General features: G+C 28.5%; 3 protein-coding genes and 1 pseudogene across 9 annotated transcripts; 2 read left to right on the plus strand and 2 right to left on the minus strand.

Annotated features, from left to right (window-relative positions):
• Positions 1 to 141: 141 nt before the first annotated feature.
• On the plus strand, positions 142 to 8,905 carry LOC145202074 (uncharacterized). 3 transcript variants are annotated; one of them, XM_090078374.1, is made up of 6 exons: positions 143 to 379; positions 927 to 1,056; positions 6,197 to 6,256; positions 6,423 to 6,788; positions 7,661 to 7,963; positions 8,326 to 8,905. In XM_090078374.1, the coding sequence occupies exons 1-6, from the start codon at positions 273 to 275 to the stop codon at positions 8,344 to 8,346; spliced, it is 987 nt and encodes a 328-aa protein (XP_089934500.1). In that variant the 5' UTR covers positions 143 to 272; the 3' UTR covers positions 8,347 to 8,905. The 3 variants fall into 3 exon arrangements, with proteins under 3 accessions (XP_089934502.1, XP_089934500.1, XP_089934501.1); XM_090078376.1 differs by lacking the exons at positions 7,661 to 7,963; positions 8,326 to 8,905 and having other exon boundaries at positions 142 to 379; positions 6,413 to 6,536; XM_090078375.1 differs by lacking the exons at positions 6,197 to 6,256; positions 6,423 to 6,788 and having other exon boundaries at positions 8,326 to 8,552.
• A 2,081-nt stretch (positions 8,906 to 10,986) lies between these two features.
• LOC145195154 (uncharacterized) lies at positions 10,987 to 15,145 on the minus strand. Of its 3 annotated transcripts, none has more exons than XM_090079130.1 (11): positions 15,093 to 15,145; positions 14,646 to 15,017; positions 14,463 to 14,510; positions 14,078 to 14,338; positions 13,778 to 13,898; positions 13,371 to 13,441; positions 13,104 to 13,208; positions 12,727 to 12,784; positions 12,367 to 12,526; positions 11,887 to 12,289; positions 10,987 to 11,207 (listed from the first exon to the last, which is right to left on the minus strand). In XM_090079130.1, exons 2-11 carry the CDS (start codon positions 14,746 to 14,748, stop codon positions 11,149 to 11,151), a joined length of 1,389 nt encoding a protein of 462 aa, XP_089935256.1. In that variant the 5' UTR covers positions 14,749 to 15,017; positions 15,093 to 15,145; the 3' UTR covers positions 10,987 to 11,148. The 3 variants fall into 3 exon arrangements, with proteins under 3 accessions (XP_089935256.1, XP_089935254.1, XP_089935255.1); XM_090079128.1 differs by having other exon boundaries at positions 14,463 to 14,513; XM_090079129.1 differs by having other exon boundaries at positions 11,067 to 11,207; positions 11,832 to 12,289; positions 14,463 to 14,513.
• An 814-nt stretch (positions 15,146 to 15,959) lies between these two features.
• LOC145194471 (ras association domain-containing protein 1-like) lies at positions 15,960 to 21,059 on the minus strand. 3 transcript variants are annotated; one of them, XM_090079131.1, is made up of 10 exons: positions 20,804 to 21,059; positions 19,391 to 19,615; positions 19,085 to 19,200; positions 17,766 to 17,894; positions 17,400 to 17,651; positions 17,204 to 17,287; positions 16,941 to 17,043; positions 16,692 to 16,807; positions 16,535 to 16,612; positions 15,960 to 16,389 (listed from the first exon to the last, which is right to left on the minus strand). In XM_090079131.1, the coding sequence occupies exons 1-10, from the start codon at positions 20,886 to 20,888 to the stop codon at positions 16,318 to 16,320; spliced, it is 1,260 nt and encodes a 419-aa protein (XP_089935257.1). In that variant the 5' UTR covers positions 20,889 to 21,059; the 3' UTR covers positions 15,960 to 16,317. The 3 variants fall into 3 exon arrangements, with proteins under 3 accessions (XP_089935257.1, XP_089935258.1, XP_089935259.1); XM_090079132.1 differs by having other exon boundaries at positions 20,810 to 21,032; XM_090079133.1 differs by lacking the exons at positions 19,085 to 19,200; positions 19,391 to 19,615; positions 20,804 to 21,059 and adding an exon at positions 18,306 to 18,539.
• Positions 21,060 to 23,301: 2,242 nt separating this feature from the next.
• Positions 23,302 to 24,159, plus strand: LOC149892412 (uncharacterized; annotated as a pseudogene).
• Positions 24,160 to 24,908: the final 749 nt, after the last annotated feature.

Consider the following 24,908-nt stretch of genomic DNA (forward strand, 5'->3'; position numbering starts at 1 on the left):
TTTTGTTAAAAAAGTTTTTTAAAGAGATAAAACGCCAAAATCATCCTAAAACAAACGAGAGTACATGCTGACCGCTTTACCTAAACAAAATACGTAATTTTTTTTTGTGTGAACGCTTTTAACCTGTTTTAGCGTTGTTTATAAACTTACCAGCATCTTTAATTTACTTTAGATTTACACATTATAATATTTTAAACATCAATCCTGCTCGCACCACTAATAAATTATTTTCACTAAATTCTCTACAATATTCCAGTTAAAATCAGCAAGCTATGGGAAAACTGGATGTGTTGACTAGTTATTTTGATGGATTGAGAGAAGAGTCTTATGAAGGTTTTACTGAAGATGAGATATTTACTGTACTCACTGAAATGAAATTGTAAGAAAAGATTTTGATATTTTATGAAATATTCTTTAAAACCATTCAACACTCACTGATTATCGCGTTCAAACAGTTAATCGCTATGTAATGAATTTTCACTCAAAGTATCGGCGTTTGGTTTCAGTCTTCTGAGATAAAGACTGAAAATAATTTATAATAAGAGAGAGAAAAAATTATAAAGTTTCATTAAAAAATTTGCGATACTCACAAAAAATACCTTAATAATTTTGTTACAACTCCTGAAAATGCGCAATATTGTTATTCAGTTAAACGTCCATCAAATTTACTTCACATTAGTAATAAATTTCATACAAATTTGTTATTGCAAAATCTTTTGCTGTTTTAAATCCACAAAAAGCTATTTTAATGAACTTAGGAATTCGATTTACTTAAAGAGGCTGAAGCCAATCATTATTCCTTGTTAACGAAAAAACCAAACGCTGACGCTTAAAATACATTCATTTAGTCTGCAATAGATAACGATCAACTCATTAAGATGCGGTATTATAAATACAAAAAAAAAAAAAAAAATTGAATTTTCTAGGTCCAGATTCCAAAAAGTGGTTGAGCTTCCTCAAAATTTTGTAAGTGAGGCAGTTTTTTCTCTAGCGCATGCAAACCATCTGGATTTTAAAATGGAGCAGGAAATCATAGAGTACTTCAAAAACTCGATGGTATGTATCCCTTGATATCTCCTCATTTCTCCTCTTAAAGGTTAAATCTTTAACTCTTGGTAATCATTAAAATTGTTAAATTTTGCGATGATTATGAATATTGCAAAATCATGGAAATATTCTTTGATTTTGTTTATTATTTTACATTAATTTAGAAAATAAACATCTGTATATATACATGCATGCATGCATGCATGCATACATACATACATACATACATACATACATACATACATACATACATACATACATACATACATACATACATACATACATACATACATACATACATACATACATACATACATACACACATACACACATGTTCTGTTAATTATATTTCTGTTAACCCACCTGTGTGCCAGAAAATAGGTTGTGTCACTGAAGTTCTGTTTTCAAACAAGTCTTATGATCATAGATGTTGCTTCAATAGTTTTTTAAACAACTTATTTTGTTCATTCTCGTTTCTCTTTTTCAAAGTGTTGCACTGCACCCAGCATTTCGTTGTGTTTTAAATATTCCTCAGTTTTTTAAATCTTGGCTTCACGACACCACCCAGACCACATCTATGGCAGTTAACGGCGGGGTGGTACACACCAAAGAGAACTACTTGCTATTATAAGAGAGCATGTAACTCTAACTTCAGTCTGGCAACATACATTAAATCCACTTCGATATCCACACCTTCAAATTCAAATCCACCTCCATTAAGACGTTGAATAAACGGAATGTAACTAAGGAAATGTACACTTATCTGCATGCTCCACTTCATCCAGTTAATGTGTCTTCTCTGAAGAATTTTTAACTTTAGCGACTCATCAATGCCAGGCCTTAGACCGAGTAGGAGAGTTCATAACAACGATACAAAATCAATGATTAGATGGAGTCTTTACAGAGCTGTTAGGTAGCTTTAACAAAGTTTTATATATATATATATATATATATATATATATATATATATATATATATATATATATATATATATATATATATATATATTGTTGCATTAGTAAGGCTCTCTTTTCTAAAATCTTAAGTATGCTTCAAAGATCAAAGAAAGCCTTTTTTCAAAGTAGCCTATTGAAAAACTTTACTAAACACATAAAAAGCATTCTTGAACTGGTTTAACTGGTTTTCCACGCTTCTTTTTAGCAGCAGTTTAAGATGACTTTGATGTTGTTTTCGCTTTTTCCATCTTTCATCAAATTAATGAAATGAATATCAACGTGACTTTTATGATTATCTAAGAACATGAAAACAGGACGTGTAACATCTTTCATTTGCTCATCAATTTTCTGAATTGTTGTTGTTTTTTGTTTTTTTTTATAAAGAGCGTTGGTTTTGCCATCCAGATTCAGTTTGAGTGAACAGAAGATCACCGCTGACCATAAGCAAGATCTTCCGATTGAGTAAACTTTTCTTTTAAAATGACACTAGGTTTTTAACATAGAACTGTTAGCTCTAAAGCATTAACAGGCATTGATGTTTTCTTTTGGTCTTGATGAATTCGCAAAATGTTTTCGCGCCTTTCCTTGAAAAACTCTCTTTATGCTTGGGTTCAATTCAAAATTTATCTCATCAATATTGTAGAAAGCATCATCAGACCTCCATTTTATTGCTTCTTTAAATGCCACTAATCGTTTGCTTTAGTACAGCAGCGTGCAAAAGTTTATAAACAGCTAAATTTTTCAAGTTTTTTCGTCATAACTTTTTGCTTTCTCACTGAAAATGAATGAAATTTTTAACAATAGTTCCTTTAATGTAATTAAATTATACTTAACTCAAAAAAATTTTACCTTGTAACAGAAGGAAGAAATTCAAATTTTATTGAAAGCAAAAATTGTGCAAAAAGTTTATAAACATATCCATACTCCATTAAAAAAAATCGAAATTTTATTAAGAAAAGTATATTGATATTAAAATTAATTTATTGGAGAAAATATTTAACTTAAATTGAATTTTAAAAAAATTTGGAAAGTCTAAGGAATCGTCACGAGAAAAGAAAAATTTACTAATACGTGCTGTAAAGAAGCTTTATGATGAGGCTAAATTAACAATTAGTGTAATAATTAAGTGATGTAGAGAACGTAAGACACTCAAAAACAGGCATCGTTCAGATAGACCAAAAATAACTACAGAACATCTAGACTAAGCGTCTGCATATCGTTTCATTTTTCGTAATATGCTTAATTTGTTTGGTTATCGTCTTGACAAGAAATAATTAATATTATCAAATAATCGCTTAGCCTAAATGAAATTTGTAAAAGATCATTGGCATCGAACTTCAAAAAAATGTTCGAAATTCTTATTCAGTGACAAATCAAAGTTTTACATGTTTGATAGTGATGGTATCAAGTACGCGAGATGTCTGAAAGATGAAAGATTTGCTCCTAAGTATCAAATCCCAACAGTGTTGATTCTATCGGCCCACTTCATCATACCGAAGGAGTAATGGATCTGAATGTATTTTTAGATATAATCTAGAATGTTATGCTGGCACATGGAAAGGACAAAATGCCTCGTAATGAGATTTTCCAGAAAAGAAAACAATCCAAAACACCGTGTAAATTCTATCAGAAATTTTTTAAATTCGAATAAAATTCCACTTTTGGACTGGCATACTCAAACATTAACATCTTTGGGAACATCTTGATCGTCAATTGAAGGGCGAAAAACCGATTAATAAAAATTATTCATTCAAGATGCTTTCGGATTTTTGGACAAATATCCCCATAGATGTTCTTTTCAACTTATTTGGCTCGTCGTTGTTAAGTAATATTAAAATCTAGAGGCTGTTTAACAAAATACTGATAGCGCATCTCAGTATTTTGATGAAAAAATGTGAAGGAATTAGAAATATATCTTTTTTAAATTTTTTTATTTATAAACTTTTGCATGATTATGTTTTCAATAAAAATTTAAATTTCTTCCTTATTATACTATATAATCACATTAAAGGAACAATTGTTAAAAGCTTCATTCATTTTTAGTGAAAAGGCAAAAAGTTATGTCGAAAAAACTCGCAAAAGTTAACTGTTTATAAACTTTTGCACGCATTTCATACTTTTTGGAGGCAGCTTTTTGGTAAGGTTCCTTTGGAAACTTTTTGCAAGGTTACCTTTAGAGAAATAACTTCATATTTCTTATCAATTTCGAGATAAAGTAGCAATTGTTATTTCCTTTACTTCAAAACTGTCACAATTTTTCATGATTACTATATAAATCATATGATTACAAGGCATTAGATAATAGATATTGAATTTCGGTTCACGTTTGGTATTGATACGATACTTTGCAGTATCGATATCAAGATCACTTGATACTGGTATCGAAGGTATTGGTTATATCGGTAATGACTCATATAACTAGTAATCTAGATAATCGGTATCGTGTAAATCGATACCGAGAGGGATCGTCTCGAATAGTGTGGTATCGCTTATATGATAATGTCGATACATCATTATCGATTCGATACTACACGATACGATAATAAAAAGAATCGTATGGTATCGAATGGTCGCATAGTCACGTTTGCTATCATTAAGAAAAAAAAAAGAAAATGTGAAGTTGTAAATTTATTATAAATAAAATACAAGATTTTTGGAGGTTTAGTTAATTTAACCTATACTTATCTATATTTTTGTTGAAATATTCCCAGATTAAAGATCTGTTTTTATGAGACGTGATGATTGATGATTAGTTTACTCTAGTTGTTGAATGTTAAATACAGAATGAAAGACGATACCTATCAATAATTGCGATGACATACGAGATTTAATTACAATAACGGTACCAGATGAGAAATTAAATTACGGAAGCAATACCACGCAATTATTTCAATTAAAATTGCGATACCATACGAAATTTTAAACGATAAGTATGACGTCATACGATACCACACGATCTTTGAGAATTTCAATTATACAATGAGTCAATTATATAACTTTCAGTTATTATTATAAATTTACTATTTCAAAGTAATTGTTTATTAAAGTAAAATGTAAATTCTCGAGAAGAACCGAGCTGCGATACCAAATGATATCATCGGTACCGAAACGTAACGATATAGCCGATAACTTCGATACCAGTTTCTGTGGTAATGGTATCAATACTGTAAGGTATTGTAGCGATACCTGACGAGAATCGAGATTCGGTACCGATGATCAAGTGTCTGAAAGCGATGCAACACTATTCGGGACCATTCCTCTCGGTATCAGCTTACACGATACCGATTATCAAGTCCCTAATGATTACAGTATAAATAACTTAAATTACTTTAATTACCAAAAAAAGATCTTGAAAAAACATTTTATGCAAAATTTAAACTTTGCTGTTAAAACGCCGCAAAGAACAGTTTCAAGGTTTGCATAACTTTAAAGTCGTTTATTACTTGATTTACTAATATACTTCCATTGAGGAATCAAAATATAAAAGATAAGTTTGTTTTTCTAATTGTAATTGTCATTTTTTAAGCTAATATCCATAGAAAAAAACGATCTTAAAAAAATCATCTTGAATCATCTCATATTTTATCGAGAAGCATCTCATTTATTTTATCGAAGGAAAATTTCAACGAGTAAAATTTAATTATTATTAAATGACAGATATTAAATATTTCTTCAGGACGGTTTATATACATATACGTCTTGAGAGTCTGAACTTGTCAAGTAACAACGTATTTTTCTCATAAAAAAGTGACATAAAAAAAACACGTTAAGTAGAGGAGATCTGAAGTTGCTATATTTAACAGTTAACAGTTTGAAATGACAAATCCTTTGTATGCAAATCCTTTCGAATAGCAGAAAACTTGTTGTAGACAGCAGCAGACAAGGGACAAAGCACCGTCCAAAAGACAGTTTAAACTTTTGTGATGATTCTCCCTGTAAAGAAAAATGGCAATTCGTATACTAAATACATTTTCAATTTAATGCTATACAACCACATTGGAAACTTAAAAACATTTTTTCTTTTCATATTTTATTTCCACGCATAAATTTAGTGGTTTAAACAATTATTAGAAAAACTTATGGTCATTAAGGTTGTTTTAAACAAAGCAAGACACGACTTTTTCTCTGGAGGTCACATTGGTGAATATTGCTTCGTTGAAACCGTTTTCACCTTTTGTTGTTTTGAAATCTAGGTTAATGGCGTAGCAGATGTCCGATTAATTTCCAAGTGTCTTCGTTATTTGCTGCGAAAAGTTTGTCTTTTTAAATTTTGTTTTGCCAAAAATGTTTTAAAGTTGCAAATGAATGTTGAGGAGTTGCAATAGGTTTTTTATTATCTGCATATTTGTTTAAATTTTCTAGATTTATATAAACTAGGCTTTTAGTTTTATGTTTGAATTTTGTGACAGCGTTTTTTAGGACACCGCTTCTCACAAAGCATTGATCATCATAGACGTGCAGAATGATTTTATTTCTGGAAACTTGGCTTTGAAAAACTCTCCTGCTGGTCAGGATGGTGAAGAGGTTGTGGACATAATCAATTATCTTTTAGATGTTAAGAGATTCCATTCTGTTTATTATACGTTAGATTGGCATAAAGAAGACCATTGTTCGTTTGTTCATAATGTTAAAAAATATCCTCTCCACGGATCATTTTCTCTTGCTGAGGATCCTTGCGTTTTCACTAAGGTTATTTATGATGGTGAAACCCCAAGAGAGCAGATTTTGTGGCCTACTCATTGCGTCCAAAATTCGGAGGGAGCGAACCTGCACCCCAATCTCAAGGTAATTCCCTTGAAATTTCTCTTTAAAAGTTGAAGTGTCAGATTACTTTTCACGAATGTTATTTTTCCTCAATTCTGTTAATCTAAATTTACTTTCTTTCATATGTTGACCGGGAGACTTTTCGTCTACATTTTGTCAAACTTTTATAAAAGTTGTTAATAACACGGTAAAAACACGGCATCAAAGTACAACATTTCTATTGGCTGGGAAATAAACAAAAAACTACGTTTTAAACCAATTTTTTTATTAAAAAGTGTCAATCGTAACTTTTCTCTAGAAAACGACAAAAGCTCGAAAGTCATACTTTCCGTCTGTCCCTATTTATTTCCATTCCTGGCCTTAGATTTGTAGAGTTTACCAGTTCACTCAGCGCAAACAAGTTCTTATTGCTAATATAAGCTTTTTTTTTATCATGATTTACGTCACAAATAACCATGACAGATTTATCTGTACAGATTATAGCAAAAGAGTTTAAAAGCAAGTTGCTGATGGTTGAAGGGTAGTTGATTTCCTGTTTGCATTCCCCTTATTTATAAAAAAAATGACCACCAAGATTTAGAAATGGGAGCAACTGATGGATGCTTACAATCGTTTGATGCAATCACAGAAAAATCTAGTAACGCATTTATCTAGCCAGCTGAAACCGATTGGTAATAACAAATCTACAAATTACAGTCTGATAAAAAAAAAATCTTGTCTTTCTCTTCGTCAGAAATATAATCAAAAATAATTATTTTCTAAAAAATTTTTTTTGCAAATTTATTTTATAAATCAAGATTATTAAAGTAAATCTTTATTTCGTTTCCAACTTTCTATAAACTTTAAAATTTTTTGTTTCAGATTGAGAAAATCTGCAGATGTTTTATTTTTAGATTGTCGAAGGATCTCCATTAATTTACAAAGGTCAGGATTCACACTGTGATAGCTATTCAGCGTTTTGGGATAACTCGAAATTTTCCCAAACAGAATTGCTGTTCCGTCTTCTTGATGATGATATACATAGTATCTACATTTGTGGTTTGGCCCTGGACTATTGTGTAGGTTTTACTTCCTTAGATGGTGTCGAACATGGATTTGATACTTTTGTTATCTTAGACGCTTGCCGGGGTGTGTGCGAGGAAAGTATTAAAGAAATGACAATAAAAATGGAGGCTGCTGGCGTAAAATTAGTGATGGTAAATTTTTTGCTCTCAAATTTTTTTTTTATCTTAATTTCTTGCGGTCACAGGTAATCATTGTTTAAACAAAGTCGGGAGGTCGGAAAAGCGTTCTCGTTGATTATATGAGAGAAAATTTATTTATTTTTTACCAGCCAATGTTTCACTAGGCTCATTTAAATATTAAAGACTTGAATTTGAATTTGAATTTTCTTTTACCGCTGAAATCTCACGTGTGGCCAATCCGTTAGTTTCAATGTTATTATATGCTTCGTTCTTATAAACAATTATGAAAATAGTAAAAATAGAAAAATTTAGGTTAAAACTTTTGTTTTTAAATTGAAATATTAATTTGAAAATCGAAAATGTTTTCACGTTAGGTCGAGTCATTGCTGTCATAACGTGAAGAAATAACGTTTGTTGAATTGGCGGCCCTGGGCACTTAAATTTTCGGTAGTTCTTTTAAATTTTTTTGTGGCTTTACCCCCTGTATATTTATACAATTGTTTTAAGGTAAAACCTTTTGTATTTTTTTTTCGTAATGTTATTCAATGGGTGTGTGACCACCTGTATTTATATATTTTATTTATAGATTTTTATAATTGTGTAAATTTCTCTTAAAGTGATATTTATTTGCAATTTTTTTTTTATTTATAGATTTTTTTTTTACATATGTATACTAAAATTTAAGAAATAAAAGATTGGAGTTGAAGTAACTTTCGACGGTTGTTAGTTTTTGAAAAGACGGTTGTGTGTCTTTGAAAGTTTTTTTTATTTTTTTATTATTTTTTTTTGTTGTGGCTTTGAAAGGTTTTTATTTGAGATTTTTGTCTTCTGTGTACGTATAAATTTACTGATGTTTAAATGTGAATTGCTTTTGTCAAGATCAGTGTTTGAATAAGGAAATTTTACGAAAATTGTAAAACGGCAAAAGTCGGCAAAAAATCTACAGTGGCAAAACTGAAAATGTTTTTGTTCGCGCGGAAGAAAATAGTTTTTGAAAGTTAATAATGAATGATTTTTTTTCCACAGAAAAAAAAAAAATAATAGAAGCTTTTTTTTTATTTGCTCGTCTCTTGCCCTTCAAATGTCAAACATAATCTAACAATAATTTACGAATGTAAATAGCAATAATCAGACAAACCTTGTTCAAAATCCTTCTCCTAACACCTTTGGAACTTATGTCCAAAAAGTTGACTTAAGTTGGAACTATTTTAAAAACATCTTTAAAATCTTCTTTTCCTCTCTTAAAACTTGACTCCGAAATCTGTTTTCTTCTGACCTTCTCCTTCTCTCCTAAATTTGTTTCCGAAAATTAACTTCTTCTCTCTCTATTCCAAATTTTCCCTTTTTTCTTTGTGTGTTTAATTTCTACTTTTGAATGAATGTTCTCTGAAAAATATTTTTCAGTTATCTTTTGATTAACGTTTGTCTCTGATCTCGACGTTAGTAAAAATTATTAAATAGCTTCAGAATTGTTGCAAGCCTTACAAATTGAACTATAACCATTTTCTCGACGTAAATATCATTGAACATCTAGTTGCTTACGATGAGTAGTTTTCGCTTGTGATTTTTTATGATGATATTTGTTTTTATGATGACGTTTGTTTGAATCAAGTGAAAATTAAAACTTGTTTATACTTTCTTTCCTTTCCCTTCCTCACAAACGAGGCTGAAAGGTAATAAAAGAGATCTTTCCCTTCCTCACAAGCGAGGCTGAAAGGTAATAAAAGTTTGCCTAGGCCATTTCAGAGGAATTTTTTTTAAGTTATATTTTCATAAATGATTAATATTATTGCATAAAGCTTGAGAAATCTTAAAAAATGAGGGGTCATTCAGCTTTAGAAGTTAAGCGAATCTAAAGTTATTGACTTTTTTGTATTGAAAAAAAATTTGATGATTTTTTCACAGAAGGTATGGACATTAAGTATAGAAAATTGGCTGTGTTATGGCACTAAAAAAGAGAGTATTTTTGGGTCATATTGACATTTGAATATCTTTTGAACCGTTATTGCATTTGACTTGAAGTTTTCTACAGTGATCCAACAACTATAAGAAAATGCCATCACCTTTTTTTTTTTTTAATCTGTCAGGATTGTTCAGAATCATCTATTTTACAGGCTGAAGGGTTTTCACTTATTTGGAGAATAAAATTTTTATGCCATTTAAAGCAGTTATGTTATATTTTCCTAAAAATGAACTTTCCTATTTAGCTACTTTTTTTAAGTTTCTAATTAAGTTTTAGAAAGAGAAAAGAAAACATTATAAGACGTTACTGCATTACGAATTCACCAAAATTTAATATACCAAAACAAACGCAAAAATAAAAATAAAAAACGTCATAAAATTTGCGAAGGAAAAAAAGCGTAACATACATAATTTCTATATACAAAGCCTAAGTAGCATTTCTCCATAAAAAAATACATTAATAAATACTTTTTATAAATAGAGGAAAGACTATACTTGCTTTTCCACATGGACCTTTAAAACAAAAAGTTTTTTTTCTATAAAAAACCATTCTTAAAGTTTTTAAACGCTGAGAACTAAACAGTTATGTATAAATATTAAAAAGGTCCACATTCCACTTGATTCCTCGTCCCTTTTACAATCTATATGGAAAGTTTTATATAAATTGGAAGTATTCTTCCACTTAGAAATCCTTACCTTAAAAACCTAAGTTTGAAAAAACGTTCCCGCAAAAAGTTTTTTTTTTTAATCAATAGTGGTCTTAAGACATGAATAATATATAAGTGATGGCATACAAAGAAGACTACTTTCTGTATATGGTTGGAAAGATGTTGAGGAAAACTAATTGATACAAAAAGCCTCAAAGTGTTTGCTTTACCATAAAACAAGATATAAGAGAGTAACGTTCATGAAAATTATGTTTTTTTGTTTGACGTCAAATATTTTTCGTTGCGCCGTGGAATCGCTACTAAAGCAAAAATGGCTTCTCTGTAAGTTTTAAAGTAACCTTAGAAATATAAAAATGTCTGAAATTGAATATTTATGAGATGAATAAAAACATTTGTCATTTGTTTGTTTGCGCATCATCGCAGTTTATTTCGTTAATAAACAATTAACACATAGTCAGTTAAACATTCCTTTTTTATAAATTTTAGATTAACTATTAATAAAATATTTTACAGAAATATTAAAATTATTAAAATTATTTCTCATTGAAGAGAAACGTTATTTGAAAGCTAGCCGAGTAGATAAATATATGAGTCAAATCTTCGTTTTGGAGGTGGAAGTGGTAGCCCTGTAAAACAAATAAATGGAAAAATAACGAATTTATGACCAATAAAAAAAATATAGTTAAAAGCGAAAAAAATATTGTAAAATTCAGAATATTGTAAAGATCAAAATATAACAAAACTCAGCAGCCATAACTTGTTTTCAATCGAATTTTAAAATATTTAAAAGACAAAGAATCATAAAAAAAAAATAGACAAATAATAAAACACGGCTTAGTTTATAATCTTAAACATAGGTTCCTCTAAATCAGTTTCTGATATGGCATACTATTTATCACTTTGCAGAAATGCAGCTAAAAGATTTCTTCTTTTGAAAAATATTTTTTTTCCGATGAAACTTAGACACAGGCAAAATTAAAAACATGAATAATTGAATTTTTTTTTTTAATTTGCGTTTCTATAACGTAACTCAAATTTGTCGACGTTTTTTGCAATTGTTATAGTAAAAAAAACTTGTTATGGCGAAGTTTGAGGATTTTTGATGTGTTCTTATTGATATGATTTCTATTTTCTATTTGTCTTAAAGCTCCTAAAATATTGGGTCACTGCAACACTTTTTGAGCTGAAATCACTTGTTTGTAGTTAGTTAAATAGGGCATCAGTGTCTTTGAAATCTGATTTGTGCTTACTAGGTTCCGATCATAAACCTGTGTTTCTTCGTATGGTTATTGCTAATTTCCTTGCCTTTTGGAGTGTGCAGCTTTAAAACGGCTTTATGAGGTGGATTAGGTCTGATGGACTTTTGATCGTTGAGAGCTTCATAGGAATCTTTAATCTTCTGCTCTGCTACATTTAATTCAGCTACAGACTCAGATAGCTGAGATTGAGGCTTAGCTACCGAGTGAACTGTCTCTTGAAGCAAGTCGAACTGCTCATTTTTTCCGATTGTATCATCGAGCTGTTCAGTGAGCCCAGGAAGATTTTGTGTCACTTTCTGCACACCATGATTGACAGGATGGTGCACACCATGATTTACAGGATGCTGTACCATTTTAGAAGAATCAACAATATTCAAAACTTCATTGGAATCATCAACAGGTGATATTTCTCTGGATTCGGATAAAGCAACTCGATTCTCACTTTTGCACTAAGAAATAATAAAAAAGAGTGAAAGCTATGTACACGCTTGCATAATCTTGTATTAATAAGTTATATTGGACTTACTTTGTATACTAAATTGACCAATTTTATATCTTGATCGCTAAGCTTTATTCTTTGTCCCATCCTACCCATTTTAATCATTGGATTTTTGGGTACGATTGTAGGTTTCCCATTCAAAGAGAAAGCTGTGGGAAGAAAGTTCATGATGCTATCGTAATCATAACTAGAAAAAAAATAAAATATATAAAAACACTTTTTGTTTACTAAGAAACTTTTTTTTTAAATAAAGTTAAGTAAGAATGCAATCCTTTTATTGCTCTCTCCAGTCTTTTCTATTTCACTTAAACTTTTCTCTAGTCTTCTCCTAGTCTTCAAACAAAATTCTTAAAAATCAAAATGCTTTTTAGAAGAAAAGAAACTTACGGCAAGTTGTATTTATCGGTAAGGTAATGCGGATATTTATCGAAGTTCTCAAGTTTTCCTGCAAATAATAGTAATAGTAATAATAATAATAATGATAGTAATAATAATAATAGTAATAATAATAATAATAATAATAATAATAATAATAATAATAATAATAATAATAATAATAATAATAATAATAATGATAGTAATAATAATAATAATAATAATAATAATAATAATAATAATAATAATAATAATAATAATAATAATAATAATAATGATAATAATAATAAAAATAACAATAATAATAATAGATAAAAATAATAATAGTAATAATAATGATAATAAATAATGATAATAGACTTCAGAAAAATGATGGTCACGAAAATTACTTGATTTAATGTTTTCGACCATTATTTTGATGGCTTTGTCTCTGATCATTCTTGTATGTTCGTGAAGAAAGCCCAGGGTATGCATAAGTTCATGCAACGCTGAACCTAAAGTTGGAATCATGTTTTATTTACAAAACCAAATATTGCAATTTTAATTTAATATTACTTATTTCAAACGAAAATGTTTCCTTTTATTCGAGTTTGTTTTTAAATGGTGTAATCGCTATTATTGTGTTCTACTTTTTAATGTTGGTGATTTTTTTTTACCTTTGGTGTTGCACAGATCACCGAGACTAATTTCTTGTTCTCCGCCAACTCTTGCTAATTCAGACCAACATCTAAATACACAAACTTTTTTTTTTTTAAATAAACATTGGTAGCTGAAGTTTATATATCCTCTGAACAAATATTCGTAAGAATCATAATCATGAAAATAAAATCTACAATAAACATATAAAAGGGTTCGGTAGTACTATAGAAAAATCTCATTATGAACAAAATGGTAGCTCTTATGTTGGAAGTGTGAAGCGTATCTTAATGTGCTTAACTTCTTTACCCTCCAATAAACGTTGGTTTAGCTTCGCAAAAACATTATTTGGTTGATAACATTGCCAACGTATTTGGAGCTAATGGTTTAGAAAAATAATTGAAATTTGATTAAGTGTTAAATTCACCCGTTATTCTGTGAAGTGATATTAATGTAATTGGGTTCATTTGTTCGTTTTACGAATCTCACACATGTCCAGGTTTGAAAGTCTTCCATAGCTTGCTTAACAGCGCTGATCACTTTGCTCCCTGTAACAAGAGACAAGTTTGAAATATGATAAAACGTTGAATATTCATAAAGTTTGCTACTCCAATTTTTTTGTTATTTTAAAATAAAAAACAAAAGTTAATAAAAATTACTCAAAAAAATGAAGATAAAAATAGAGTTATAGAAAGTCATGAACTTTTTCGATGTTACTAATACATACCTGCGCTTTTATGAAAAATGTAAGGAACTACTGGGGTGTTCCAAATCATTTTTTCGGCTTCTTCAATGCGTTTAGTTATATTATTTGACCTCCTTTCGATAGGTTTATAAATATGATATCTTTTTCCAAATCTCAGGGCTCTTTCTTTCATATTGCGTGCAGCATTACTATCGTAAACCCAAATGTCTCCCTCCACTTTACAGTATTGGCAGTTTTTTGGGCGTGGTGCTGAGCGTGCCAGTAAAGCATTAGCAGATGATACTATATACAAATTTACTAAATTTTAAACAGTGGTCAAACAGTAGAGTTTTAAAGAACGTAATGCTCTTTACTCTTGCGCAAATATTCTTACGTGGCTCTTTTAGAGATGAGCTAAGATTCTTACCAGCGTTTTTCTTCACATCTGGTCTTGACTCAAAGTGCTGCGGAGTTACTACTATCAAAAAGAAACGAAAGACTAGTTTATACTTAAAAAAAAAATCGATTGTAAATGTCATAATTGTTGGTTATAAATAAAATGTTTTTAAAATCATTCTCATTTTTTGACCGAATGAGTAGAAAATTTTACCATCTTCGTTGTCTTCACCACTGCTGTTAACTTTGATTTTACTTCCTTGGACCACAGGCAAAAAAATGCAATAAATGTATAGTAACTTAATCATTTTTTGCATTTTAAAGCAAGAAGTAGTGCGCTGCTTGAATCGGCTGCTTTGTTTTGTTGACACGTTTGATTCGTTTGCTTCAATCAAACCATGCTGCAAGCATGAATTTTAAATATCAGTTGCGCTTGACCGATATTATCTTTTACTTAATATTACATTCTTGCTGTGATTTTTTAACTGATAGTTATTACTATTGCTGTTATTTTTGTCTTGTGCTCTTGTTGCATTGTTTTTGCTGTAATATGCTTCATTTCTATCATCTGCTTCAGCTCTATTAACTACAATTTTATTATAAATATTTAAAATTTTTGTCTTTTTGAGATTAAACTCAGAAACAACTGAACTTAACTTACTTAGCCATTCCTTGAGAATATCTGATTTTTTAGAAACCCATAGAGCCTACAGCGTGACCTTAAGACAACAATAAACAAACTTCAAGAAAGTAATGAAAATTGTAGCATCCTGATATTGATTAAAAAATTCAAAAATAAAAAAGGAGTTACTACTATAAAAAAGAAACGAAAGACTAGTTTATACTTAAAAAAAAAAAATTGATTGTAAGTGTCATAAGTGTTGGTTTTATAACCCACGTTGCAAAATACCAATTTTTTTGGATTGTAATTTTATAACCCACGTTGCAAAGTCAAAACCAAAGAATTCGCATAAAATGATCTTAAAAATGTGCTTTAAGAAAAATACTATTGGGAATGTACTAGAGATATAAGCATATAATTAGGGTTCGTTCCTTGACTTGCCATTCCAGCTGTAACGCATTAATGGCAAATTTTCCCTAACCCACATTTATAGCCGTGAAACAACTCAAAAAGATGATCTTTTTAAATATGAACTTTTAGTCGGAAAAATTATATTACAAAGTTAAAAATAAGAAAATAAAAGGTAAATATTTTTTTTGATTTTAGCGTCACTTTTAAAATAAGCAGTTTACCTGTTGTTTTTATCTTAACTATAAAACTTTAACTTTACAAAAAATTCTTAGATCAATAATTAGAAATTTTCCAGGTTTTCTAGACTTGATATGAACCCATTATTCTAAAATAATTGATCAATTAGAAATTGTTTCTTCAAGTGAAAAATTTTCACTTTATTATTGCTATTTTTGATGAAGATTTTTTTCTTATTCCAATATTATAAAAATAAAATTTTTCTTCAAGATTTTATCATAAAAATCTTTACACTTTCAGCTTCTTTATGTAAACGAATTTAAGATCAAATTGCATGTATTTAAATCCAATTTAAGAATACAAAAATTATTTACAAACTCATTAACAATTGTAACAAAACTTAAAAAAATAGTTTTATAAATAATGAAAATTATGCAATCATGCAAAATTATGCAATCATGCAAAATTATGCAATCATGCAAAATTATACAATCATGGGTTAAAAACCCAATAAATTACCAAACTACACTCCACCGAATGTTTCAAACCACATTCTACCAATAGGCTGAAATCATTCTACCAAATGGTTTAATAAGAATTCATATATTTAATGTTCAAAAACCTTTGCAAGCACTTTCAAAATATTTTGTGTCGTACGCTCTTTTTTTTTTGTAGATCACTTAATTCGATTTTTAAGGTCAATTGCTTTTTGTAGTGATTGCCTATACAACTCATACTTCTGATAAATCTATTAAAAAAAATTGAAATATTCACTCCAGGAAAAAAAAAAGCAAAAACAAAAGCCCCATAGAATTTAATAAATTTAATGTTTGATTGATTATTTACAAAAAATATTTCTTAATACTTTTTGAAAATTCATAAGACATGACTACCTGAGCCAACAAAGCTTCTTCCTCAATTTGCAAAATCTCGATAAAGTTTGCCAACTCTGGCAGCTCAAAATTTGTCCACTAAAATGCAGAGTTACTATAAAAGCAATAGATTTAGGTGCAAATTTTTAAAACAAAGTATAAAGCTGAGTTAACAAACCTGAATGGGGCCCTCATCATCTTCTTTGAGAACAAAAGAATTCGTTGTATTTAATGCTCCCCAAAGTAAACGCAACAGTAAAGGATTCTCATCACCTCTTAATCGTCTAAAAGTTACTAATTGCAAAATAGAACATTTTATACTACTGAATTTTTTTTAAATAAAAATTAAATATCACCAAAAAAACGAGTCAAAAAATTCTTCTTTTGGTTAAAAAAGATTAATAAAAAAATTTACAATAAAAAATACCTTCTTTACTGTTTTTCTCTCCTGTAGGAACATGCTTTTCATAAAGCGCAAATTTCTTTGGATTATCAGTGACATTATATTTAGTTAAAAGAGCTTCTATCACCTTAAATTGAAGAAATATAAAAATAATTTTTTTCATAAAAAAAAAGAAATCTCTTAATAAATTGAACTCTTCACTAATAATGACATGATTAATAAATGACATCTTTAGTGTATAGCTTAATTTAACAGAACGAGTTTTTAAATGATATAAAATAGTATACTTCGAGTGCAGTTGTGGTGCTAGTCACATGCAAAGGTTTGTATGTTCCCCTTGGCATATAAAAACTTAATCTGCGAGCAGGTTTCTATAAAAATAAAAAAATAAAACCAAATAAACTGAAGTAAAATAGTAATACAAAAAGTTCTTCAAACAATCATTGTGAAAAAAAAAAGTCGTTTAAAGTTATTTGAAATTACAATGCTCTTTCTTAGCTGAACTGCTGATTCATTTGATGAAAAAGTAGAACTATTAGACTCTGAACTGATTCCTGAATCATGATCAGAACTTTCTGTTTTGAAAATTTCTGAAAGAGGTCTTCGAGAATCTGATAATCGTTTAGCAGCCACAGCATTTCTTAATGTTAAATTGGAAACATCAGTAGAAACATTAACAGGCCTGTTAAGGCTCATATGAACACGAATGAAGCCATCAAAAGTCCCATCATTATGCTAAAAATTAAACAATCAGATATTGAATTTAAAACCAGGGATAAGTAAAGTAAATGATAAAGCAAAAATAAGTATTATTGATAACAATATAGCCATAAAAAAAAAAAAACTTACTAATGTCATTATGACAGGTGATTCTGAATTAAATTCTTCAATAAGTTTTCTAAGATGACTTATAGAGGCAACAAAACTTGGTAAATTATTGTTTTGAACTGATACTTGATCAGAGACTTCTTTGAAATTCTAAATAAAATAATAAACACAATTTGAATAAAATAAAATAAAAAACAACGATATCATTTTTATTTTATTTTATTTAAATCATGTTTCAAATTTAAATCTAATACAATCCTAATCTGTATGCACTAAATCCCTTGCTGATTGCTAATGTTAATTCATTAATGAGACAATTAGCTATTGTAATTATTTATAATTCTACTATGTAAGTTAGTTCATAATGTTTCAGATTTTTTAAAGCCTAAAATTTTATTTCAAGTGGTTTTAAAAATTTTAAAGAAATTTTCTTTAAAACCACAAATGTCTTAATTAGCTATATTTGACAACTTTACCAAAAATTCAACAAGTTCGATAACTTATAAAGAAATTTTTTTTAAAAATACAAATATCTTAATTATCGATATTTGACAATTTTACCGAAAATTCAACAAGATCAATAAATGAATCATTTAAGTTTTCTTCAGGAAGGCAGTCTTCAGTAAGATTTGACATCAAAATTTTTTCGTTTTTTTTGTCATACATTTCAATAGAGACTAAACATGATTCTTCAATCTCACTTGGTTTTTTGAAAAACTTAACTTGAATTTCATGGCTTGCCATTTTCTTAAAAGCAATCCATATCAGTTACTTCATTTTTAGCTTCAAAATAAATTCTCATTCCTCTCAATATGATACAAAAAACAACAAAGCAAAACATTAATTATGCAAAAACCAATTCAAAGTTCATCTCAATATGCTAGTTATGCTATTAAGCAATAGCAATAATTTATGATTATAATTTATGGTTCACATTACGCAAGAAAAAAAAAATGCAACAAAAACAAAAAAACTTGGAAAAAATCAAAACATTAATATATTGTAAAACAAGCAGACTGCAAAATGATTATGAAAGAAAGTTGTAGTGTGTAATAAAATACCAATATGATTGATGAACTTGAAGGTTATTTATTACAAATGGAATTTATCACAATATTGCAAACTTTTCATAGATATGTGATATTTGCTAACATATAGTTTTATCAGATGTTGTTATACAGTTTAATGAGATAGTATTATGTTGCATTAAGAGATGTTTTACTTTTTTTACCAGAGACACATTGAACATTACTAATCTATAGTAATTTATACTAAAATATGCAATATTAGTAAAGTAATATTAAAAAATAAATTAGAGATAAAAATAATAAGTAACTTACTAAAATTTCCTGAATTTCTTTTGTAATCTCATCAAATGATTTTTCAGCTGATGGTGCTTTAGGACATTCCAAGGATACAGAACTTACACATTTTATGTGACAAGTATAATGGCAGACTGGTAGAAAGAAAATTATATAACTAAGTAACTACAGAGTATCCATAATATCTTTAACCAAATAACAATAAAGCAAAACATGAACTTCATCGACCTCTTAAATTTTTCTACATTGTAATGAAACTTTGGCTTTTATAAAAATAACACATACAAATAAGTAAAAATAATATAATTAGTGTAGAGATCTTACAAATGCATCTTGCCGACTGACTATATAAGAACCACATAAACTCTTGACAAACATCACACCATGTTGGTTTATGATACAACTCAAATCTATGTCCTTTGAAATATTGTGCCCTATAAGGTTGATAAGACTGCTTTTCTAAAACTGGTTTATTGACATCATCTGTAGACTTACGTCTATATTCGATAGTTTCAACTCCTTTAACATAATCATAATTTGGTAATGAACCTGAAAGAAAAATTTAATATTTAGTAAATATTATTGACACATATTATAATCTTTTTTTTTTTTTTTTTTTTCAGGCAGGAAAAAAAAAGGTTTGCAGATTTTGGTAGAAAAAGAGTGCTTAATGAATGAAATAAATCAGAATTTAATTTAAACACAATTCTTCTATATTTATAACATTTAAAATTCATTTGGACAAAACTCTTACATATTTATAACAATATCTCCAACTTTTCTTATGTTATAATAAAACAAAATAGAAAACTGAGCTTTTAAAAAATGAACTTTCAGAAAAAAGCTACTAAGCTTTAGTTATTATAGAATATCATGCTTTTAAAGGTAATCATTTGTAAAACAATTTTTAACCTGGCAACTAGTTTCAAATAGTAAAGAAAAAATCTTAACCTCTGTCCATGTTTCCTTACATATTTGCTTTCTACAAAAGAAAAGTTTTTTGTATGTTTTATTTGTAAAAAATTTGGAAATGCTCTTTAGAATATCTTTCTACTGAGACAATATTCAAATAGTTTAACACTGATCTGGTTGTAAATTATATTTACGTAAATTATCTGCAGATATTTGATATTTAGTAATGTTCATTTTCTAGTTAGTTTTATCAGTATTTTAAAGAAATTATTGACCCTTTTAATAGTTTGTGCGTGTGTGTATGTGTTTATATATATATATATATATATATATATATATATATATATATATATATATATATATATATATATATATATATATATATATATATATATATATATATATCCTTTTATCCTAGTTTACAATCTTTTATTTTGAAATAGATTTTTAAAAAATGTATAAATGGACAGTTGAATTGTATGAGTGTAAAAAAACAAAACAAATGATTCTACTTGTTGCCATTCATTTTTTCTAGTTCTGACCGTTTGATTTTTACTAATTTTAATAGTAATACATTTACTACAATTCACATTTATTAGCTAATTTTAATTGTTAGTTAATAAACTCAAATTCATATCATGCCTAATGTAAATTTACTTTAATGGCAACTAATCGAAGTAACCTTTTTAAAACTTGTATATGATTGCACCTTTAATATTGTTATAGTTAACCAGTGTAAGCTTCAATAATTTGAAATCTTTAAACTTTTATAACTTTATCAATTTTGGTGTGTTATGTAGTTATGGCTATAACTTTCATTCTTACTTTTACCGGCTCTCCTATTTGCTCCAAAAAATCCACCAAAAAAGCCTGATTTCTTTTCTGATCTTTTTGAAATGGAAGTCGCCATAATTAGTTAAAATGAACGAGTGAATAATTTCATCCTATAACAGTTTTGTATTGATCAATTTTAGCTTGTTCCTTTTTTTGGTTGGCATTGCACAATAGGAGATATAAGTATATCTCTAAGTGATTGACGGCTTCGCTTCTATACTTTTTGGCAGTTTCGTAACTCTGCTTTTCAAACTTCTTAAACAATAGCTTTCATATCTTAATTTGAAGTATCGAGAATAATTTTTTTACCTCTTTAATTTTGTTTTTTTTTTTGTTTTTTAATATACAGTATTGGCCATTTATAACAATCCACCATGTTATTGTAGTATGGATATAAGTTTGAAATTAAATATTTTAAAAATTAAAAGAGATTTTTTCTTTAACTTTTTTTTATTCAAATAAATCAAATAATTACCATATAAATTTATTATAAATAATAAATAAAAGAATTAAAAACTGAAATATTGAAATGAAAGCAAGTGTTCATATGTATCAAAAAAAAAATGTGGCCAAAATAAACAAACTACATCAACAAAATTAACTAATCATAAAAACAAAAATAAATTAAAAAACACAAAAAATAAAAAAATAAAAAATTAATATTTTGTTGACAATCCTTTAGCTTTTAAGCATTCATTGAGCCGTTTCGGCATGAAATTCACTAAATTCTGAGTAATATCTTTTGGAACATTTTTTAGTAATCTTGTTACTTCTTCTTTCAGCTGGTCCAGATCTTTTATTTCAATTTTACCAAGATTGTGGTTTAACCAAGACCACAAATTCTCTATGCAATTGAGATCTGAACTATTAGCTGGCCAAGACATGACTTTAATGTTATTTTCTTCAAACCATTGCTTGCAAATCTTAGCAGTATGACATGGAGCATTATCTTGTTGGAAGATAATTCCCGTGTCTTTTCGGAAAATGTCAACAGAAGGCATCAAATAATTATCTAATATGTCTAAATATCTTTGAGAATCAAGCCTTCCATCAAGTAGTTTGAAGCAACCGACACCTTCCTAATTCATGCAGGCCCAGATGCCTATACTGCCACTACCTTGTTTTGTTCTATACATAGAACAATCTGGGCGCATTTTTTCATGTGGCATTCTTCTCAGCATTAATCGGTTTTTTCTTGAATCAACCTCAATGTTCATTTCATCGCTAAAAAGAACATTGTGCCACATGCTCTTAGACCAAATTTTATGAGCTAAGCACCAGTTTTTCATTTGCTTTCTGATGTTTTTTTAATAGACGTGGTTTTTTGCAAGCAGCTCGCCACATGTAATTATGATTTTGTAGTACTCTTCTAATTGTTTGAGCACTAGCAACAACACCAGAAGCTTCCAGCCATTTTCGACTGAGATCAGTAGATGATAACTTTCTTTTTTTTTTTCACTATGCGAATAAATGAAGATTCATTTCTTTCATTTGAAATGCTGGGTCTTCCAGGACGCGGAAGATTTTCAATTGTATTGTATTCATGATATCGGTTGATAATTCTGCTAACAGTTGCATGTGTTGTGTTTAAATGTTTCGCAATTTTTCTCATTGAGATGTTTTGTTCATTCATAGCTATGATTTTACATTTTTTCATATTATCAATAGTTTTTCCAGTCATTTTGATTTTTTTTATTGCTGAAATGTTGTAGTTAGTTAGATACTAATTTTTATATTTCATTTTACACAAACTTTTCAAATATTTATAACAATTTTAAAAAAATTCTCTAACAGTAATTATTAAGTTCGCAAATAAGTTCAAAGTTTTACTCAAAGACAAACGCAATTTTGAAAGAATTTTGCAATAATAGAGTGGATCGTTAATTTTGGCCATTATAATTCTTTTAGATTGTGAGGTAAGTGTTAAAAAAACCCAGATAATTAGCGCATCGATTGATACTTTTGTGAATACCTATATTTATTTTAAAGAAAATATGATATTCATCAATTTACACTTTTTATATTTGAAATGAGTCAAACAATCATTGATTTATTATCAATCAAAGTCAAATGATATCAAAAAAATCATGGTGGATTGTTATTAATGGCCAATACTGTATAGGTCTAGGAGATTTTAAAATGTTCTAAATAATGTTCAAGGGTAAGCGCAACTAATGCAGCTAATAAAAACTGCCAAATTCTCATATCAAGAAACTAATATAGGGGCTTTTCATTCCAAGAAGGCCGGTATGTCAGGCAGAAAGTTCATAAATTTCTCAAATTCATATTTTGTAATGAAATGAATTTATTCTTTTACCTATTTGAAAATTTTTAGATAAAAATTTTGCCTTTTAGTTCTTTAAATTTTGATATTTTTGCTGAAGGTTATAAAATTCAATAATTTGGTATTTTTAAAATATTTTTTATAATAAAATTTAGAAAATTTTTTGAGTTAAAAAAGTATGAATAATTAACAAATATTCAGTTTAATGCAATTTTATTTTTGGCAAGTGCAATTTGATATTTCGGTACTTTCTTTGTATACCGGCTGTGCCAACATCGATATTGGAGTGGTAAAATTAAATGTAACGCCAAAGGACGTAGATGATGCCATTCTAAGAGGTCCAGAGCCATACCCAACAATATTTCCTGTAGATAAACACAGTAGTCAGTTTCCTGCGTATTTAAAAAGCTTTCGTTTAAATAAAGAAATAGTTCCTCGTGATTGATTAGTTTGAAGCAAATCTAAAAATGCTCTGTTATGTTTTCCTTGTCGTTTATTTTATGAATTTCGTGAGCAAAAATCAATTTTTGCTACAGAATATGGTCGGCAGACTTATAGAGGGTACAAAAAATTATATGATAGAACACCTGATCATGAAAAATCTAGCAATCATTAATCTTGTTATATCCAGTGGCGAAGTTTAGAAAATAATATTAATAAATATACCAAAATTGCCTTATAGAAAAACAAATACCGAGTGAGACACAGAAATGGAAAGATTTATTAAAACGATTATTAGATATAATTTTATTTCTTGCTGAGAGTGGATTGGCCTTTAGGGTTGTTACTCATTTGATTGGAGATTCGAACAATGGAAATTTTCTATTTCTTTTTTTTTTAAACGTAGGGAACATTCATTTTACGGTACGCTACAATTAATTCCAACAGATTCGAAATTATGGAAGGATTTCTTGCATTTGTTGACTGCAATAAGAAGACTGGAAAAGATATTGCTAACTTAATTCTTGAAACGCTACAAAGGTATAATATTCCTATAAGTGACTGTCACGCACAAGGATATGATAACGGATCCAACATGAGTGGATCATATAAAGGTGCATAAGATCGCATTTACAATAAGAGATAATTGGGATACTATTTTTAATGTAGACTGTTGAGCACATCGCTACAGATAAACACAGAATTTTTAGGAAAAAAATATACTAAAAGGAAAAAAAGAGCACAAGAGTTAAAAAGAATATAGAATTAATATTTTCAATCTTTTCATGGTTAGCATCATTGGTATTATGGCAAGAAGATTTAATGCAGCAAAAGAAATAGATTCTTTATTAAATGTATTATGGCTGTTCTGTGACTTAAATGATCAAGAAATACAAAGTAAGTGTGAAAAGTTGCAAATGAAAATTAATTTTAATTAATTTTAATAAAATTAATTCTATGATCTGAGGACACGAGTAAGACCTGAAATAGGTTCTCCATGGTTTTTTTACGCGAGATATTTTACACGTGTTGTGCTCCGAAAAAAATAGTCAAAAATTTAAGCATTCCTTTAAAGATTTTAATATGCCACAAAACAATCACAAAATATAAATTAAAAAATTATTTCGAAAGTAAATGATTAATTCCAAAAACAGTTTATTAACGAAATTTAGTTTAATAGCTCGTAAAAGTGTCCAAAAGAAGAAAAAACTTAAAATAAGCTATGGGTTTTCTTCAACAAATATTATAGATATTTAGCAAGTCAAAATTTGACTTTTTTCATGCTAAATTAAACGTTTTTCAACTGTGCATCGGCTCCATTTCATGGTATTTGTAGATGATTTTTCAAATGCACTTGAATTAATCTTTTCT

This window comes from Hydra viridissima, unplaced genomic scaffold, assembly GCF_058129835.1.
Source record: "Hydra viridissima isolate aposymbiotic clone 2 unplaced genomic scaffold, HvirCarnegie_v1 scaffold_2, whole genome shotgun sequence".
Classification (NCBI taxonomy): domain Eukaryota; kingdom Metazoa; phylum Cnidaria; class Hydrozoa; order Anthoathecata; family Hydridae; genus Hydra; species Hydra viridissima.

What these genes read in the sequence shown, in the direction of transcription:
- LOC145202074 (XM_090078374.1), top strand. Translation starts at nt 273, where the DNA reads ATGGGAAAACTGGATGTGTTGACTAGTTATTTTGATGGATTGAGAGAA. An exon ending in GTACTCACTGAAATGAAATT is followed by an intron (nt 380 to 926) that starts GTAAGAAAAGAT and finishes TGAATTTTCTAG; the next exon opens with GTCCAGATTCCAAAAAGTGG. An exon ending in ACCTGCACCCCAATCTCAAG is followed by an intron (nt 6,789 to 7,660) that starts GTAATTCCCTTG and finishes TTTTATTTTTAG; the next exon opens with ATTGTCGAAGGATCTCCATT.
- LOC145195154 (XM_090079128.1), bottom strand. Translation starts at nt 14,748, where the DNA reads ATGCAAAAAATGATTAAGTTACTATACATTTATTGCATTTTTTTGCCT. An exon ending in GGTCGAAAACATTAAATCAA is followed by an intron (nt 12,785 to 13,103) that starts GTAATTTTCGTG and finishes TATTATTTGCAG; the next exon opens with GAAAACTTGAGAACTTCGAT. An exon ending in AAAGCTGCACACTCCAAAAG is followed by an intron (nt 11,208 to 11,886) that starts GCAAGGAAATTA and finishes TTTGTTTTACAG; the next exon opens with GGCTACCACTTCCACCTCCA.
- LOC145194471 (XM_090079131.1), bottom strand. Translation starts at nt 20,888, where the DNA reads ATGGCGACTTCCATTTCAAAAAGATCAGAAAAGAAATCAGGCTTTTTT. An exon ending in AAATAGGAGAGCCGGTAAAA is followed by an intron (nt 19,616 to 20,803) that starts GTAAGAATGAAA and finishes TTTTTCTTTCAG; the next exon opens with GTTCATTACCAAATTATGAT. An exon ending in TCAGTCGGCAAGATGCATTT is followed by an intron (nt 19,201 to 19,390) that starts GTAAGATCTCTA and finishes TCTTTCTACCAG; the next exon opens with TCTGCCATTATACTTGTCAC.